At 36.9% G+C, this 18,926-nt stretch overlaps 8 protein-coding genes across 8 annotated transcripts; 6 read left to right on the plus strand and 2 right to left on the minus strand.

Moving 5' to 3' along the window:
* Window positions 1–286: 286 nt before the first annotated feature.
* On the plus strand, window positions 287–2,344 carry PRCAT00002332001 (uncharacterized protein; the record flags this gene model as incomplete). The annotated part of the gene is made up of 1 exon (XM_062952185.1): window positions 287–2,344. One exon carries the CDS (start codon window positions 287–289, stop codon window positions 2,342–2,344), a length of 2,058 nt encoding a protein of 685 aa, XP_062809113.1.
* A 2,051-nt stretch (window positions 2,345–4,395) lies between these two features.
* Window positions 4,396–5,736, plus strand: PRCAT00002334001 (uncharacterized protein; the record flags this gene model as incomplete). The annotated part of the gene is made up of 1 exon (XM_062952186.1): window positions 4,396–5,736. One exon carries the CDS (start codon window positions 4,396–4,398, stop codon window positions 5,734–5,736), a length of 1,341 nt encoding a protein of 446 aa, XP_062809114.1.
* A 201-nt stretch (window positions 5,737–5,937) lies between these two features.
* PRCAT00002335001 (uncharacterized protein) lies at window positions 5,938–7,515 on the minus strand (the record flags this gene model as incomplete). Its single annotated transcript, XM_062952187.1, has 1 exon — window positions 5,938–7,515. The coding sequence occupies one exon, from the start codon at window positions 7,513–7,515 to the stop codon at window positions 5,938–5,940; it is 1,578 nt and encodes a 525-aa protein (XP_062809115.1).
* A 1,598-nt stretch (window positions 7,516–9,113) lies between these two features.
* On the plus strand, window positions 9,114–10,496 carry SFP1 (zinc-coordinating transcription factor; the record flags this gene model as incomplete). Its single annotated transcript, XM_062952189.1, has 1 exon — window positions 9,114–10,496. The coding sequence occupies one exon, from the start codon at window positions 9,114–9,116 to the stop codon at window positions 10,494–10,496; it is 1,383 nt and encodes a 460-aa protein (XP_062809116.1).
* Window positions 10,497–10,688: 192 nt separating this feature from the next.
* On the plus strand, window positions 10,689–11,450 carry PRCAT00002337001 (uncharacterized protein; the record flags this gene model as incomplete). The annotated part of the gene is made up of 1 exon (XM_062952190.1): window positions 10,689–11,450. One exon carries the CDS (start codon window positions 10,689–10,691, stop codon window positions 11,448–11,450), a length of 762 nt encoding a protein of 253 aa, XP_062809117.1.
* Window positions 11,451–11,479: 29 nt separating this feature from the next.
* On the minus strand, window positions 11,480–14,440 carry PRCAT00002338001 (uncharacterized protein; the record flags this gene model as incomplete). The annotated part of the gene is made up of 1 exon (XM_062952191.1): window positions 11,480–14,440. One exon carries the CDS (start codon window positions 14,438–14,440, stop codon window positions 11,480–11,482), a length of 2,961 nt encoding a protein of 986 aa, XP_062809118.1.
* A 1,473-nt stretch (window positions 14,441–15,913) lies between these two features.
* Window positions 15,914–17,545, plus strand: PRCAT00002339001 (bifunctional choline kinase/ethanolamine kinase; the record flags this gene model as incomplete). Its single annotated transcript, XM_062952192.1, has 1 exon — window positions 15,914–17,545. The coding sequence occupies one exon, from the start codon at window positions 15,914–15,916 to the stop codon at window positions 17,543–17,545; it is 1,632 nt and encodes a 543-aa protein (XP_062809119.1).
* A 156-nt stretch (window positions 17,546–17,701) lies between these two features.
* PEX7 (Pex7p) lies at window positions 17,702–18,823 on the plus strand (the record flags this gene model as incomplete). The annotated part of the gene is made up of 1 exon (XM_062952193.1): window positions 17,702–18,823. One exon carries the CDS (start codon window positions 17,702–17,704, stop codon window positions 18,821–18,823), a length of 1,122 nt encoding a protein of 373 aa, XP_062809120.1.
* Between the last annotated feature and the right edge of the window lie 103 nt (window positions 18,824–18,926).

An 18,926-nucleotide genomic window follows, 5' to 3' on the forward strand; every position in this document is an offset into this window, starting at 1 on the left:
CGTATTGTGATTTCGAAAGATAGTTATCCTTATGAATTAATTACCCGCTTGTTAAATTTATACTGCCGACTCCGCTCTTTTTTGTTTATAAGCGAGACATTCTTAAGAGCACTGAGAGGAGAAAGGCCCGATGTTGCAGCATGTGGTTTTACCCCACAAATTGTAGATTATATATCAGAATATGTGGCACTAATACTTCTAATCATTCATGTACTAGGAAGATAATCAATTACTTTGAAGAATCCTTTCTAATCTGTGTCATCTAGTTAAAAAATCAATTTCTGCAATGGTTATTCCTGACTCTTCACTGCTTATTGCTAATGAACGCAAGAATGGAAATTTTGACCCAAGATCAATGCATGAATTTATTGAAGGATCAAAGGAAAAATCTAGGCAAATTCTTGAAATTTACCAATCATTAGAGAGAGATCCTGATTTGGCTTCTAGGTGTGGCGAATATGACGACTCTAATGAAGAAGAGAGAGAAAAGGTTGCGAAAAGAATAATTAAAATGTCAAAATACTTGGAATCAGAAGATACGGAAAAATTTTGGAGAAGATTGAATTTAGTCACAGTTTATGATCCCTCTTTAGGTATTAGAATCAGCGTCAACTTAGGTTTATTTTTAAATTGCGTTAAGGGAAACGGCACTGAATCGCAGTATAATTACTGGGCGAAATATAAAGAGGCAGGCATTATTAAGCAAATTTACGGTTGTTTTGGTATGACAGAACTTGCCCATGGCTCTAATGTTGCTGGATGCGAGACAACGGCTCATTTTGATGAAGTAACTGATGAATTTGTGATCAACACTCCACACATAGGTGCAACTAAATGGTGGATTGGTGGTGCTGCACACTCTTCGACTCACTGTTCTGTTTATGCAAGATTAATTGTCGATGGAAAGGATTATGGAGTCAAGACCTTTATTGTTCCCTTAAGGGACTCTAATCATGATCTATTACCTGGTGTTGCTGTTGGGGATATTGGGGCTAAAATGGGGAGGCATGGTGTAGATAACGGTTGGATTCAATTCTCAAATGTCAGAATTCCCAGATTCTTCATGCTACAGAAATGGTGCAAGGTCTCGAGGGACGCTAAAGTGACGCTACCTCCATTAGAGCAATTGTCATATATTTCATTATTAGGAGGAAGGGTGTATATGGCCACAGATTCCTATAGAATTTGTGCTCGGTTCATCACAATTGCAACGAGATATGGTGTCGGAAGAAGACAATTTAAAATGGATGCGAAAGATTCTGTTGAGTGCCAATTAATGGATTATCCTCTTCACCAAAGAAGATTAATTCCATACCTAGCACTTACTTACGCGATGGCTATGGGCACAAATAAATTGGAGGCACAACACGGAAGGATTGTTAATGAGCTAGAGGATGGAATCAAGAGAAATGACAAAAAAGCGATTAATAAAGCTATAAGTGAAACGAAATCATTATTTGTTGACAGTGGGTCTTTAAAATCAACCCTTACAACGCTAGCTGCAAACTGCATCGATGACACTAGACAAGCATGCGGTGGACATGGTTTTTCGAATTACAATGGCTTCGGAAAAACTTATGACGATTGGGTGGTCCAATGTACGTGGGAAGGAGATAACAATGTTTTAGCAATGTCAGCAGGGAGAGCTGTGATCAAGGATTTAAAAAATGCAGTTGAACAAAAGCCAATTAACATAAAGTTTTTGGATAAGGATTTCTCTTCCAATGACTTGATCTTGTCGGATCTCACGCCGAAGAATATTTTGGATGCTCTCGAATTTTGCATGGTTCGGTTGGGAGCTTCACTATTAGAGACGTTGCATGAAAATGGATGGAGATTTGACTATGTCAGTACCGACTCTGTGATTCTCTCAAAGCTCAGGTGTCATCATTATGTCCTTGAGGCTTTTATTGAACAAGTCGATAGCATTAGTGATCCAAATATTGGAGAGCATTTGAGTAATATTTTAAGATTATATGCTCTAACTAGTGTTGTGGAACAATTTAGTAGTATATTCATGGTTTACAACATCATGGATGCTCGCACCAAGAAGTTAGCAAGTCGCAAGTTAGTCCCAGAGCTCTTGGGAAGAATTAGACCTTTTGTAATCCCTTTGACAGACTCCTTTCAACAATCTGATAATTTGTTGCACTCGGCAATAGGCAAGTACGACGGGGATATTTACGAAAACTACTTTAAAATCGTTAAAGATCAAAATCCATCGAATGCAAACTCCAAAGCTTCTTATTCGGAACAATTCGAAAGTTTTTTGAACAGACCTCTGAAAGATGTTAGAAATAGACTTGAAAGGACTTCAGAAGTTGCTGATATCCTTTCAAAATAGGTGGTGCATTATTTATCAATATATATTATAAATACATATTAGCAATTATCCTATTTATAATTTGGGGAGTATAATTTACAATTGAAATAATATTTACTTTGAAGTATTAAAGCAAAGTAACAATTAGACAAAAGCCATAAAAAAAAGTTGCGGAAAAACCTCCCGGTGGCCAAGCTGGCTAAGGCGCGAGACTGTAATGAGTTCTCCTCAAAGGAATCTTGAGATCGGGTGTTCGACTCACCCCCGGGAGAATATTTTCGCATTCTATTATTTTTTTTGTTCCAAGGACCACCACATGAGTGCCCATACCCCTATTGTACAGCGAATTAGCCCTTACAGACTTAGCAGGAGCCTTTTAAAGCATAACATATTTCTTTGAAGTAATTGTGTAATTAGAAGCCAAATCCGATAGCGTATATGTAAAATTTTTATTTTAGCGTGACATGTATCTTTTCCTTGTTTTCCGTGCTCCTTCACAACTTTAGACGGCAAAAGAATTATTCCAACACAAAAACATTAAATAAACCACTTTCGCTGTTTTGCACTAGAGGATAGTAAAATTATTAAAACAACAAATTTGATACTAAAATGAATTCTGAAAAAATAGTAGCTGTCATATTGGGTAAGTAGATTATCATAAGGGGAATATTTGGCATAAGAATTAGGACGACGCTGTGGGAGCGCTTGCGCATGAAATTTGGTTATTCAGACATCAATAGGGGCATTACATAGATGTGAAAAAGAGGAAAGAAAGAAATTGGATGAATTCGAAGAAGTAGGTAACAGTATTGGAACAATAAAGCCTTCAGCAATACTTCTGATGACTGATGACTGATGACTGATGAAAGTCCCCGAGATAACCGTACACTATTTCTATGCGATAACCATACGAGTATTTTTACTAACATCAGCAGCGCTTTTCTTACCGCCACTTGCGGTGTTCATGAAAGAGGGTCTCACCACGCCATTGTGGATTAATTTGATCTTATGTTTATTTGTCTGGTTTCCTGCTATTTTACATGCTTTGTATGTTGTTTTGAAAGATTAGATACTCTTAAATATACGTATTCCACCGAAAGCATTATTGAAAAATGTAGATTTCTCGAGTCATAGAGAGATAAATAAGATGCACCTCTCCTTTGGACACACCAAAGTATTTGGACATGCTAGGTATGCTTGAAAAGAGCGCGAGGCGTACCGAGGAGGTTTCGCCAAATTAAGCAGTCAAAGGATGAACCCGCAGGCGTAATTTTATTTTCTTCAATTCTTGTCCATATGTGGCGTCTAGACTTTTGTGATTGAAAAGAAGAGTGGACAAGGGTAGTAGGTAAATATCTAAAATGATGCTATACAATCCCTTATGAACTTCGTTACTATTCTCTGATTTGTCCCACGAGTATTTCCATGAACGTCCTCAAGTAACTAATTTATGTTCGACAAGCATATTAATGTCGCTCTATCGATGTCGTACAGAATGACATGCGAATTAGTGTCTTTTTCACTTCCAACTAGTAACTGGGCATTGGATCTCGCTATGCAAGTCGACGTTCGCTCGAGCTCAACACTATCGTCCGCGACAGCGATCACTATTTCGCAGCATAATTTTTCCATGCATCGAGTAGCGAAGGAGGGCTCTTCGCACTACTGTTCCAAGCCGCATCTTATCTATGGTTAATATCCCAGTGCGAGATCATATCCGCCAATAGAAATCATGAATTTGGTAACTGCAAGAAGATAAAAAATGTGCAAGGGGTCCTGTTTTCTCAAAGTAACAGCTAGTTCGACAATATATTCAAGATTGATCCCTCCTCGAGGGAACTGATCTCAAGAATAGATTCTTTTATACTACAACCCATTCAGCAAGGGTATAGTTTATAGGTACGAGATCCAGCAATTCAAAGGGGACGCTCCGAGGAAAGTTTGCAAGAAAAGTTTGAGATTTGGTGCCAAAGGAGCGTAGAGTACCGCAGGAATAATAGGATTTTTGAAGGAACGGCCGTGGATTTTCGAGAACTGAACAAGCACATAAAACGTTTAGAAAATTTGCATTGATGATGGCTGAGAATACTTCTGAACTTCCACCGTTTTCATTTAAGAAGAAACCGGTAAGTCAATACTCGTCTTATACGTCTACTCACTCACATATATCAGACATCCTCCCTTCTACTAGTTCTAATCGATCAGGTAGTGGAGACTCTAGTCATGCATCTTTAGCAGTATCAACTACTCAGCCATTAGATACTTGCAAAGAAGTGGACTATGATGAGCAAATAAGGGCGCCACGAATGAACAACGCAAGTTTCTTTAGTCTTGGAAAAAAAGGCGATGAGAGTATGGTTAGTGGTGGCTCGAATAAACGAAGCAACAGCGGGTCTTCGCTTTCGAATGAAGGTGATCTTGAGGTTGAGAAGAAGTCATCTCTCACTGATAACAAATACGAACCTGCTATTTTTGATCTTTCGAAACCTACAAGACGTTTTTCAGCACCGACAAGTTCAGTCAATGATTATTCGCAGGCAACTATTCTTGACTACACAAATGGTAATTATATTTATCAGAAAGATAACGACGAACACCGAGAGCTATCGAAAGCTCTTGATAATCTCATTAGTAACACATCCTCTCAAGAAAAGCTCAGAAGAGTTAAAAATGCGGTCTTTAAAGATAAAATACAGTTGAGCAATAATACATCTAGCATAAAGCAAGTTTATGAGCCTAAGAAGCCTTTGAGTACCCCTGCAGTGCTACGCCCTGCTAATGAAAATAAAGGTGAAATTGATAATGAACAAGGAACCATAATAGATGAGTCAAGCTCTATATCTATGCCAAATAGTGAAGTGCTCTTGGATTCTTTAGACGATTCCAAACAACTCAATAAAGTTCATTGGAAACCTAATAGCTTTACAGATCACTGTATGAGATGCTTCAAAAGCTTTGGCAACTTTTTTTCTCCCATGAAAAGACGAAGACATCATTGCAGATACTGTGGCTTTATCTTTTGCTCCGACTGCTTGATAGATAATGAACAGGATATCGTATTGTTGGATAATGATGCCAGATTCATGATCCCAATATATAAAAATTTATCTTCAATTAGTTTCCATGAATTGTTCTTGAAGAATTTCAAAAACGTAAAAATTTGCAAGAAGTGCTTTGAAACCTACTCCAAATTAATCAACACATTGAATTTAAAAAATTTGAAGCTACCATATGTTTTCATAGAGAATCCCTACGTCGTTAAGGCTGAGAAAGAGATCGAGAGGAGCAATGAAATCAATAAAGAATTTAAAGATGAGGACTTGATTAATGAGCCTCCAATTATTGTCGATTCAAAAAATAGAAAATCGTCTATTAACAACGTTCCAACAGATTGGGTTTGGAGCTCATTTTAATTTTACTTTGCACGCTATTCAAAAATGCATACATCTTCACACACAAAACTTCTATTCTTTACCTGCTCTTAAAATTTGGTCATATTCAATTTTTATTCATCTATTAGAATTAATTAATTTATTACTGATTATAGTTTTTTTATAAAACGGTGTACTTTTATTAGAATTGCTCAAAAATTCTTATACTGATTTAAAAAGTTTTCAAGTGTAAAGTACTTGGTTAATGATAAAACTGAAGACTTTACTAATACCTTCTCTATATTGCACATGACCATCAACACACTCGAATATATAATCTTCAATACAGTTATTATAAAACTGTACCCACTTCAATTTTGGTAAATATGATTTGAAATCCCTCGCCAAGTTATTAAAATGATAGAAGTTATCACTCTTGAGTGTGCTATTGAACTGTAATACTTCTGCATTTATCAAAGAATTTTCGGGAGATTTCGATTTATTCAATTTCGAATCATCTAGATTTAGCTTGAGACATTTCAATTCCTTCAATGGCTCCACAAGTTTGAACAAATTTGTGATCTGGTATTGATTTATTTGAAGGCTGAGATACGTCAATTTTTTGAAGTTTGACAACTTTCGTAATGCATCAATGTTATAATCGAAGGCTTTAAATTTCAATAAGCTATCGGGCAAATCTAGCTTTAAGTCTAAGAAAGTGAGTTTATTATTTGGTATACTTTCCAAAGTAATTGCTAAGTTTTGATTTATGTTCTCCGCCCTGTTGTATTGCAAGTAAAGGTTCAATCTTTGAAGATTCTTAAAACGACTCATAAAAGTCAAAGTTGGTATATTGAAGTTCAACTCATTAGTCATTTTAAGATTTAATGTCTCTAGGTACGGAAAGCTCAAATCAGATAGAAACGTATAATTAGGGGGTGTTCTCCTTATAACTTGATCGTCCTCAAAAAGCACTTCATGACAATTTATGAGAGATAAATCCTTTAACGTGGAAGAATTAATAGAGTTGATCAAAAGTTTAGAGTCCGAAGGACGCAAGTGAATATCCTTCAATGTAAGAGATTCAAGATTCAAAAGCAAAGAACCCTGAAATAATTTTGAAATACAATCAATATCATCTGGAGTTGTAGAGCTTGAGTGCTCAGGAATTTGAAGAAATTTGTTTGATGGCGATGGTGTCTTCGATATGACGAGAAACTTTAAATTCGGATAATGAGACAAATCAACATTTGAAAGATTTGATGTAGTTTTGAAATTCGAGATATTCAACAGCCTTATATTCGCAAATCTAGACTTTTCGTTCAAGTTAAAATTGCCATCTAATTCAACCAACAGCCCGTATCTTGGAACTTTTGTTATAATGCTCCAATCAATATTATAATTGCAGTTAAACCACGCGAAGGATTTTAACGCAATCATGTTCGGAATAATTTTATTCAAATATTGAATCAATTGAAATTCTCCAATATCCGGAATATGATGCTTGAAAACTATTTTTGTAATGTAACGAGCATAATGAGGGTTTTTAATAAGATTTTTCAAAAATAATTTCAAAGCATATATGTTGCTAATGCAAGAAGGATGAACTAATAATGAAGTGTTATCTATTGGTATAGTGAATGGATCCACAACCTCATTTGAATATATTTTTTTGCTTGCATCAATACTGATGGCCCTATACAACATGGGTATCATTATAATGCTGATATGTCTGCAAGTAGATGCAAAGTTTGAGCGTCCACTTTGATCAAGATGGAGCCCAATGTTCTCGATAAGTTCTGTTGGAAATTGATGTACCATAATGGCTTACTATCCCCTGCACTGTTAACCACATAATCTTCTTTCCTTTTTTCTTTATATATATAGTTCCCGTAGTACCGGCATCTGGGGTTAGAAAAAAAAAAAATTTCGATGAATCTCCGTATTTCGGTGCAGTCAGATGTGTTTTTGACGCGTTTATCTGATCGGATCTATATGTCCGGGATCAATAAAAGAGAGATCATGATTTATTATTTGCGAAAACGATCGACACCACAAAACAAATAGATGAATTGTAAATTGGATTTATTTTTGCTTGGATGAAGTTTAAGCTCATTTACTTCAAGAATATATATACAAGTACGGTCTTTTGGAGTTGACGCTGCCAAAATTCAAGATAGATGCATAAAGACAGCTCTTTTTCAGAACAAGGAATGTATTATACTCTAGATCGAGACTAAATGCAGTAAATGCTAAAACGACAATCAGAGCCACAATAGAATTACCATATATTTGATACCACCGTCATAGCATCTATGTAGCTAAAGCCAGTGATATAGTGAAACAATTTTACCCAGATAAAATCTCTGTTCATAGAACGTAAGATTTCGTAACTTTAAGAAAACCCCATGAACTATTACTATAAGTTCTTAGTGATTAAGGTAACCATGAGATGTGAGACAAAACTTCACGACATTGCGGCCCATTTTCTATCAAAACGATATACGACTTTTTCTATTAATCGCATTTGTGTTATTTTTGTATGCAGTCGGTGCATTGTTTGGCGCTGTGGTGTGTTTGGTCAAAACCCTCCGGAATAGGGATCTACCTCGGCACAGCTATGTTACGATATATCGCCTTTACCCGGTTGCTGACCTAATGCTACATTGTCGCTTAGCTAAAGTGTCGGCAGTCCGCACTCCAGATGCGGCGGCTTTTGCTTAGGTGTCAAAGCGGACGCCTAGACAAAATTCTTTGCGGTAACGGCTCACCGGCTATAAACGCCAGCGGGGCAATCGTATGTTGAACCGGTCACTATAGTCTAGCGACAAAAGTTCAAGTTGCAGCAATATGGCATCAGCTCTGAGCAAAAACATAAGCTCAAGATATAAATTATAAGCCAGTCTTGAAGCTCATATAACTATCTGTATTTTAAATGTAAACTTATGATTTCCCAGTATCAGGGAATTATTACGAAATACTTCGGTTTTCTAAGTCGAGTCAGAAAACGAAATTGGTCGTGTAGATGATCAATTGCTTGATATTAATAATTGTTCCCTATTACTCAAGATATTATCGCTAATTCCAGAGAAAGCACAGGTCATACCAGACGCCCATATCAACAAGTGGCGACGGAGCTGGAGGTAGTACTACATTAAGTTATAAGTAGAAAAGTTAGTGGATAGAGCCAAGCATATACATAGAAGATATAGAGGCAACGGCAAAAACTGATCGAGGGGCTCAGAGAAACAAATTGCTGGACGGATTGAGGGACAGACGATTGTTATAGAAGACATTGGAGCAGAAGACATTTAAAACATCATCTGTATAAATAGGCGCACCGTTTTTAAGAAAACGAGACGGCGACAGGCACATTGGACAGCGATAGGGAAACCACCGCCAGGGGCACGCAGGACGGGATGTTCAATACTCAGATCTTTGAGAACTCAAACTCTGCAAACACATCGGCCATCAACATACCTAACAGCCAGAATAGTGACAACCTTTCGATACCCCAGCCAATAGACATTACATATCAAAGGCAGCAATCACTCCTTAATAACTCAAGGTTCAGAAGAGAGTCACTTGCGCATTCGCAAGGTATGGGTGGCGTATCATGGGGGTCAGTCACAATAGGCTCTTGGCTCAAGGATGAAGTCATGATGTTTGGTGGATCTCAGGTGCAGGGAAATGGAAACAATAATAATAATAATAATAATAATAATAATAATAATAATAATGCTAATCTCAACTATGGTGCCAATTTGATAAATCCAAGAAGAGGTTCCTTCCGTTACAATAACCATCCAGGTATTTCCATGTCACCTCCTAACCAGACATCATATTTACCTGATTTGGAGGCAGATTATTGTAAAGATTACAGCTGTTGTGGCCAGCTTCTACCGACTTTGCATGATTTATTGAGACACTATGAAGAAGCACATATCAGTCCATCACCACCAATGGAGCAAAATGAAATGTTGGTAGCTAATAGAAACAAAAACAACCTCAATAATATGCATAACATAATGGAGACGGTTTCCACAAATGATGTGTTTTTGAACAACACACATAATAACAATCATCTAGCCGGTAACATTAATCAACGTTTAACCAATGATCAACATGGAAATGTTCAAAATAATTTAACTTTGCCCGTGAGCCAATTCAGTATTCAACAAGATTCTATCGACCGCCTATCAAACGAGAGCCAACATGGGAACTCTCATCAAAATATGAACTTGACGGGGAATCATTTCAATATTCAACAAGACACTGTTGGCCAGGCTTCAGTAATATCGAATTCGCAAAATCAAGATGACTTTCAGCTGCAACACCATCAACAACAACGTAATCTCCAACATCAGAAACAACAGCACACAAATCAACTTCATCAAACTCAAATACATCCCCACCAAGTCCACCATATTCATCAACAGCAACAGTCGCGTCCTCATACTCCATTGGATGATGAGGATGCAATGTACATAGATGATCCAGCGCGCCATTTGTATGTTATGGAAAATAATGAGCATAAACCCTACAAATGCCCGGTGATAGGATGCGAAAAAACTTATAAGAACCAAAACGGCTTGAAATATCATCGTTTACATGGACATCAGAATCAGACCTTAAAAGAAAATCCCGACGGAACTATATCTATAATTGATCCTGAATCAAATACTCCTTACTTGGATGGTGCTGGCATGGAAAAAGATAAGCCTTATAGGTGTGAAGTTTGTGGTAAGAGATATAAGAATCTCAATGGCTTGAAATATCACAGGGGTCATACCACTCATTGATTGTTGCATTATTTTAATTTCTGTTAATTAGTATATCTTCGTTTTAATTTCTTGTGTTTAAAAAGTTCTTTCATTTAGCTATATAGATAGTTCAACCTTAACTTTTGTTAAATGTTTGTGTAATATATTCAGGAGAAATATAGACACGTCTTTTATGAGTTACTAGCTACACCATATTGTGTTGATTGCAAAATGGTAACGCTAGGATTGTCTCTTCCGTTGTCTTTAACGAGGAAATGGCTCTACATCATTACGTATTTGTTCTCGGTATTTTGCATTCTATTACCAATATCAATTGCTGCCTTCGCATACTTTTACTCAATTCTCATACCTGATGCTGTTATAAAGGTACCATTAATATTTACACCGAAAGATGCGTTATCCAAGACCATATCCATGCCAATTGCCTGGGATAATTCCCTAATTGATGATATGGTGATATACGATGCAATTGTTGACTTAGCAATCATATGCGAAAGAGCAAAGCAAAGTGACAGTTTTAATGTTGATTACGAGATTTCGAAGCTTAGTATCACAGGCTCAACATTTTTGATATGTGATCCAAGAGTCACTCACAGTATTTCAAACTCATTTGTGCCTTTCAAATTGAGACCCTGGGTTCCACCTTTTCTCGTCAATTGGAATACGAGAGGTCACATTAAGTTTAAAATAGTAAACTTGAATAAAAAGGGTTTGAATGATCTAGTAAATAGCATCATTACCTTATGGGGATATTATATTGTTGATAATGATGCATCTCTATTGACTTTAAGTGTCCAATGGCAAGGCTTCAGGTTTTATCTTGTGCGTTATCATAAAACATCATTTGTGTTTGGTGTTGGGTTGTTTTGGATCGTTAGCTCTATAATGTGCCTAATAACGGCCATGTATATATGGTCAATTGATACAAAAGTGAAAGAAGAAAATATTCAAAAAGGTGTGAAAGTAGAATAGTGTATTAATACATGAGTCTAATAAATAAACTAACCAGCGTTCAAAAACTTTGCTTCGTTAAAATTATCAGCAGTCAAGAATGGAACAATTTTCTTAAAATAATTGAACTCATTGAAATCCTCTAGAGAATTTGATTCAATGTCAAGCTTGTCAAGATCGATTCTTCTTCGAAGATAAGTTTTATATTCTTCGATGATGGAGTTTAATTCATATAGTGATTTTCCAATATTCATCCACTTTACAGTATTAAGGCTTCCATAATCTTTGAAAACGCTCTGATCATAATCTAGATATTCAACGTCAGACTCTCCATATTCAACTTCACACTCTTCGCAGCTGATGTAGAGCTTATTAAAAGAGTCATTATTGATGAAGATGGATATTGAAGGAATTGAAGGTTTCTTCGGGATACCGTTGATTGAATCGTTAGTCTTCAAATTTTCACAAACCTGCCTGCTATAGTTACTGTTGTGGAATGCCCTAACATGGCTATTATTCGTAATTGCATACTTGTTGTATAGGACTTCATTATCAATCAAAACATCAAATTTATAAATTGGCCTGATTGGTTTTGGAGGCATTCTAAATAATTCAGGAGGTTGGTTTACTTCTGTCTCAGTTGACGAATCAGACTCTGAAGATGAAGTGTTCGAGAATTCAGTAAAAGATGTTGGAGTTGAGTTGAACGACATAATACTTGGACTTGAGCTTCTTGATTTAGTGGAATAAGTAGTTGAAAGCGAAGTCATCGAGTGAGACGATCTCCTGACAGTAGGAGCTTTCTCTGAAACAGCCTTGTTGTTTTCTGTTGAAATTATCTTGAAGATTTTTCCAATAGAATCAACTAGAGAGTGACTCAGTGATGACGAGCCTGTCGACTTAGAGTTAGCCGTGTCATCTGAAACAGCAGGTAATGAGGAACAAGTGTAAATGGCTTCATCAAATACTTCGAACGGATGAGTTTTTCTCAATTCACTGAATTTGAGGGTCGCAGGAACAGATGTAGATAAGTCTTGGTCACTATTCATTAACATGTAATCATCTTTCGTATTCACCGGGAGGATTCCAAATTTTCGATTTGCCATAGGGCTTTCTGGATGGCATCTCAATTTAGACCGGGAGGCATATTCTGCCAATTTCATATGTGACAGAGAAATCTTAGTCTCGATACGTCTAGTAATCATCATTGAAGAAGAAGATTCAAAATTATTAATTCCAACCATCCTCCAGACCAATAATCTCAAGTAATAAGATCTTACAATGGGATTCCAATGAGTCATGAACCTTTCAAAAGTTTCATTAGAAATCAACCAGTTAGTCAAATTCATCTTATAAGTCAAATTAACATCAGCAAACCAAGTCAAATGAGAACCCTCATTATTAGATATCGAAAATGTCTCTGGAATCATATTCCAAATGTTAAACAAAAATGCGAAGTTCTTCAACAAAATTTGAATATGATCTGTTTTACTTATCATCATATATGTGCAACTCAACCAAAATTCCCAGTTAATATTAGAGTCAACATGATTAATAAATTCATAAACTATGTTTAAAATTAAACTATTCTTGCTGTAATCATAAATGCTAATTTCCTTTGATATATTAATGAGTAAATTGTCAACTAGAGCAATAACACTTCCTCCAAACAAAATGTTGGGCGAAAAATTAATGTCTCTTAATATCTTGAATATCTTTATAATTGAATTATAATACACATCATTCTGTTGGGTATTTTGTGCTCTATTAGTATTGCTCCCGGCAATTTGTTGTAAAGGGCTTGTGGATTGGGAAACAAAGACCGGTTTTCCACGTGAATCATCTTGTTGAATGGCAGGCCCAGAAATTTCACCCGTGGGCTTGTTTGCTAAATTCAGTGAGATTCGATTGAATGATACTCCAAATACTTGATATATATGACTTAAAATGACGGAGAAACCTGGGCATTGGAGTAAGACATCAGATTCCACAGTTGAATTACCAAAAAGATGTTGTAAAATCGTAATATAATGCCTAAAAAAGGAATTGAAAATGTCGCTATCGCTACAACACCAGCGTCTAACCCATGCACCATTGGGGTCTTTGATTCCTTTCACTGGGTGCTGAGGTGGTGGGACGCAATTAATATGTAACTTCTGTCTTTTCGGTAGCTTCGAAATACCGTTAAAATTAATAAAATGATGAAGATGCTTAGGAAATATTGAGGCCAAGAACTCGACACTCTCTTTTGATGCATTAGGGGCCAGCAAACTTTTCATGTTTGATTCCAATACTGACTGTTTAACGTTAAGTAGAAATAACAACGCATTGCTCACTTGTGGCAAAATAAAGTAAGAATAAGCAAAAACCTTACCCACAAACGCAGACATTGCTAATGGAATAAATTTCAAAGTTTGAAGTTTAACGACGCAATAATCCATTGTAGATATCAACAAGCTCTTGTATGGTTCGAGTAAATCATTATCGACCTTAAACCATTCCTCTCTAGCAATTATCCTCGATATACATTCTAAGTAAGCATTTCTATTTGTGGAGGAAATTTGAGGCAGAGACTGATTCAAAGCAGATAATAAAGAACTCCACCACTTTATTAAGATTGATAACAACACGCTCAGTAAACTCCTATAAATCTTCGAGCTTATGCAGAAGTTTTCACTTAGAGATTTGTTCTGCCTCAAGAATACAAGTATAGTGGTACGGAGAATGTTGGTGTTTCTAATGCCATTTGCTTTAGAGTTAAATTTTGTGAGAGCCACCTCCAACTTTTTATATTGCTTCATGTACGACTTGATACGTCTGTCATCCTCATCAGAGTGTTTTGGAGAAATGGTGAGTGAACTTCTGCGCGAGCTTCCACTCCTTGCTAATGGTAGGCTTGAGGCACCTTGATGCCCAAGCGTTGACAACGAATTAGTCGACGAGCTTGAATGAGTGCTACGCATCGACTTTCTTCTGCTAATGTTAGCAGCCTTAGAAAGTACCTTAGACATACGGGGCCCTGAGTGTCGTGTTTCACAGTATTGAACGTTCCTGTGCACGTGTAGTCCAGCGAGTGACTAGTTTGAAGCGAGTGACTAGTATGGCTCTTCAAGATCGTCTCTATTAGGTGCTAGCAATATGTGAGCAAAGGAACTATAAATCCAACGCCAAACTATATCACAGTAATCTAACCCCTAGTTTTATTGCTATATTGCACCGATGCCTAGTCAGATATTTATTGTTTTCGTTCTTTTCAAAATTGATATTCCCTACTCGCTATTATCGGATATTATTTTCGGTGTCCCAGAGATAAGTCTACTACCCCAGTATAGGTCGCTCCACTGCCTTTTAAATCTAAATTACCACTTGTAGGGAGCTCAGTATTTAACTTAGTTACCTATTTTGACTTAACCTCTTTTGATGCTGACTTATCCCTGCTTCATAACGAGAATTTTCCTGAGCTATACAATAGCAACATATATACTAGTGAGAAAAAATGTGCTGCCAATTATAAAACACCCGTGGTGACAGGATCCATCACAATCCTGTTTGAAGGAGTCGATTAGAAAGGTGCTCGGAAACGGAAGAAAGCAAGATTCCACTTTAGGACGCAGCATTACTTCAAGTATCCAGGCGAAATGCTTATGCACAGGGCTGAAACAGGGGATAGTAAACACAAGAATGTAGAAAACCTAGCAAGCAATCTACAAAATGAGATAAAGGCTTGGAAAAATTGGGAGAAGAAATGATTAGAGAGGGTGAATATTCTAATATGCTTGCGCAGCAGTATCCTCCCGGAATCAAGGGAACTATAGAAAAGTGATGAAAGTGTCTTTATTGGTAATCGCAGGTATAGATGTTACGACCGTTGGTCAGATATCAGTGCGCATACTAGCTGAAGCCCCTTAAAATGTAATTTTGTAAGCCAGCCTTCTATTTTGTGGTATGGAAGGCTTCAAGTAAACAAGGCATAAAAGGAACTTGGGATTGTGTAAGTTTATAGAGGACCTGGAATGCGCTAAGTAATTCCTTTGAAAGCCATGCTAATTACCTAAAGCATGTGCATCCATATGAGGACAAGAAAGTCGATGTTCGAGGATGATGTCTTGGCCAAACTGTATTTTCTCAGCTAACACAATAATTACTATATTACATCATCCTTGGAAGTAGTACAGTGTCAAATTATCAAAAAATATTTTGGGTCGGAAGACAATTGAGGAAACTACAACGTGGATTTATGCCATATGTCTTCTTAAGATTTATTTCGTAAAAAGCATCCATAAGTGCTCTAAAGTGCTTCCATGTTAGCTTTTGAGATACAGAACTATATGGCTGTTGATAAACGCTAAATTCCTGTAGACTAACTTAGGGTCACATGAAGTCTTTTGAGTTTTTATTATATGCAGATCTTATAGATCACTTTCGATTAATGAAAAACAGTCGCTATTTAAACACTAAATATTAAGGTAAGATTAAACAAAAACATGGAGATTACGCCAAATATGTCGCAAAGATCAAGATCTAGATCAAGATCAAGGACACGTAACCTGAGCAATACTTCTAGGTCAACGAGCTCTACAAGAAGACCCTCATTTGGTTCAAGACGATCCTTGAGCTCGTCTTCACTAACCAAACTCCAAGTAACTCCGACTCCGTTTGAGCCTGATAGGTTCATTCCAACGGTGCAAGCTCATCTAGATAACTCTCTTCCTTCGGATTTTTTTAAGCAAGATATTTTAGGACTCGTCAAGGCTTTGAAGATTTCAAAATGGCACAAGCATGAATTAAATCCAGCTCATTTGTTGGCAACTAGAATATCAGGCGCTTTAACGAACTCGATATATAAATTGGAGTACCGGGATCTACAGCAAGACTTATCTTTACCTTCTCTTTTGTTAAGGGTATATGGAAAAAATGCAGGCTCTATCATCGACAGAGATCTGGAATTGAAAATCTTAATTAAACTTAATCAAAAGAAAATTGGGCCTCGTCTTTTAGGTATATTCACTAATGGGAGGTTTGAACAATTTTTAGAAGGATTCATAACCCTTAACAGAGATCAAATTAGAGATGAAGTGATCTCCCAAATGATCGCCAGAAGAATGAAAGACTTGCATTATCAGATCAAATTAAGCTCAGCAGATAAAGAATCTGAATTTCCTATGTCATGGAAACTAATTTATAAATGGTTGGACATTTTAGAGAGAGATTATATACCTGGCTTCAGAGAGCATGGCTTGAGGGAAGAAGATTTGTTTTTTGTTAATTTTCAGAAATTCAAACAATTAATAGAGCATTATAGGGAATGGCTATTTAATAAATATCAAGATGATATTTCAGGAAATTTTAAATTTTGTCACAATGATACTCAATATGGTAACTTGTTGTTACATGAGTCCTTTTCGCCGTCAGAAATCGTAGTTCAAAATCCACCTAAAGAGGAGGATAAGAATATTGTACTCAAAGCAACTTCCAATAAGAAGGATAACTATTTAGCGGTTATTGATTTTGAGTATTCAGGTCCTAATTTGCCAGCCTATGACTTAGTAAACCACTTTTCTGAATGGATGGCCGACTACCACGATCCAGAAAAATCGTACTATATTGATGAAAAACAGTATCCATCAATGGTCCAGCGGTTGAATTTCATCAAGAGCTACGTTGAATACGACTTCAGGTATCCTTCCTCCAATTTAAAAACTAAGGATTCTCCAGACGTTAGTTCGGCAAGCGCAAGTGAATTGATAGAATTCGAAATCAAGAAAATCTATAACGAGTGCATTTTATGGAGGCCCACTGTGCAACTTTTTTGGTGTCTCTGGGGTTTACTTCAAAATGGATCCACTCAGCCGACTTATGTCCCAGGGTCCGAACAAGGTGTCGATGGAACTTATAATATTACTACGGCAGTTGAAGGTTTAAACTTTAATGATAATGCCATTTTGGAAGAGATGACTTCCTCTGATGATGATTTTAATTATCTCAAATATGCTCAACAAAAAGCTGCCTTGATCATTGGTGACTTCATTAATTTTGGATTTGTAGAACAAGATGATACTGAAGAGAAGCTCCAAGACATTATCAAAAACTTGGATACTGAGCTCTACGAAATATGAACTACTTGCATATTAATAATTTTTCTTTTATAGATTTAGACTAGTTACTAAATGAAAATCAAGTCGCATGCTGCTCTTAGCTGTTGACTGTATACAATAAAATTGTCATTACAATTAACTCATTAACTGTAGATTCAGCAAAAGAAGTGACCTAAGATGCTTTCTTTCAGAACGACTGGCTACAACGGCTATGGCATTCAGTATTCGCCTTTCTTTGATAATAAAATAGCTGTTTCAACAGCGGCAAATTATGGATTGGTTGGAAATGGAAAATTATTCATTTTGAATATAGAACAAGATGGTAGCATTGTAAATCAAATAGCTTGGGAAACCCAAGATTGTTTATTTGATTTAGCATGGAGTGAAATACATGAGAATCAGGTGAGTGCTTGCAGTGGTGATGGTTCAATCAAGTTATTTGATTTAGCAGTACCACAATTTCCTGTGATGAATTGGCATGAACATACAAGAGAAGTGTTCTCTGTTAATTGGAACCAAGTAGATAAGAGTATGTTCGCTTCCTCGTCGTGGGATGGAACAATAAAGATTTGGTCCCCACAGAGACCTGAGTCCTTGCTCACTTTGTCATCCTCAACTGATCCTTCTGTTAGAGTTATGTCCCCTCAAAATATACCCCCTAAGTCTCATCAAATGAAGCATCAATCTCAGCAACCTGGTCAGTCTGACACAATTAATTGCATATATAATGCTACTTTCTCACCCCATTCGCCTTCTGTGATTTTGAGTGTAAGTGGCTCGTCGAACATCCAGATATGGGATATTAGGGCACCTGTTCCACTACAGCAAGAATTTGTAGCACATAGAGGATTAGAGTCCTTGGGATGCGACTGGAATAAGTATAGATCTACTGTGGTTGCATCGGCGGGGACTGATAAAGCTGTTAGGGTATGGGATTTGCGTCAAATAAAAACACAGTCTCAAAATTCTACCATTCCTGGCCCAGCATACCATCTTAGAGGACCAACGCCACTCAATGAACTCTTGGGTCATGAATACGCTGTCAGAAAAGTGCAATGGTCACCACACTCGGGTAAAGAGCTAATGAGCACATCATACGATATGACTTCTAAAATTTGGGTGGATGACTCAGGTGAAAGAACACGCTTCCATAATCATGGCGGATGCAGAGGAACTATGCGATTACACAAGGAGTTCGTGATTGGCTGTGACTATAGTTTATGGGGTGAGCCTGGCTGGGCTGCAACTACTGGCTGGGATGAGATGGTATATATTTGGGACTCTAAAAGAGTACATTAGATTTATTAGTAAATAGAGACTTCCTATAATAGCCTTATGATCCTTAAGTCACTAAGCGCTAATGTCCGGATAGCACCGCCAAGCTCCGAAAGTCATACTTTTG

Source organism: Priceomyces carsonii (genome assembly GCF_900007245.1).
Source record: "Priceomyces carsonii strain CBS4050 genome assembly, scaffold: Debaryomyces_carsonii_scaffold_2, whole genome shotgun sequence".
Classification (NCBI taxonomy): Eukaryota; Fungi; Ascomycota; class Pichiomycetes; order Serinales; family Debaryomycetaceae; genus Priceomyces; species Priceomyces carsonii.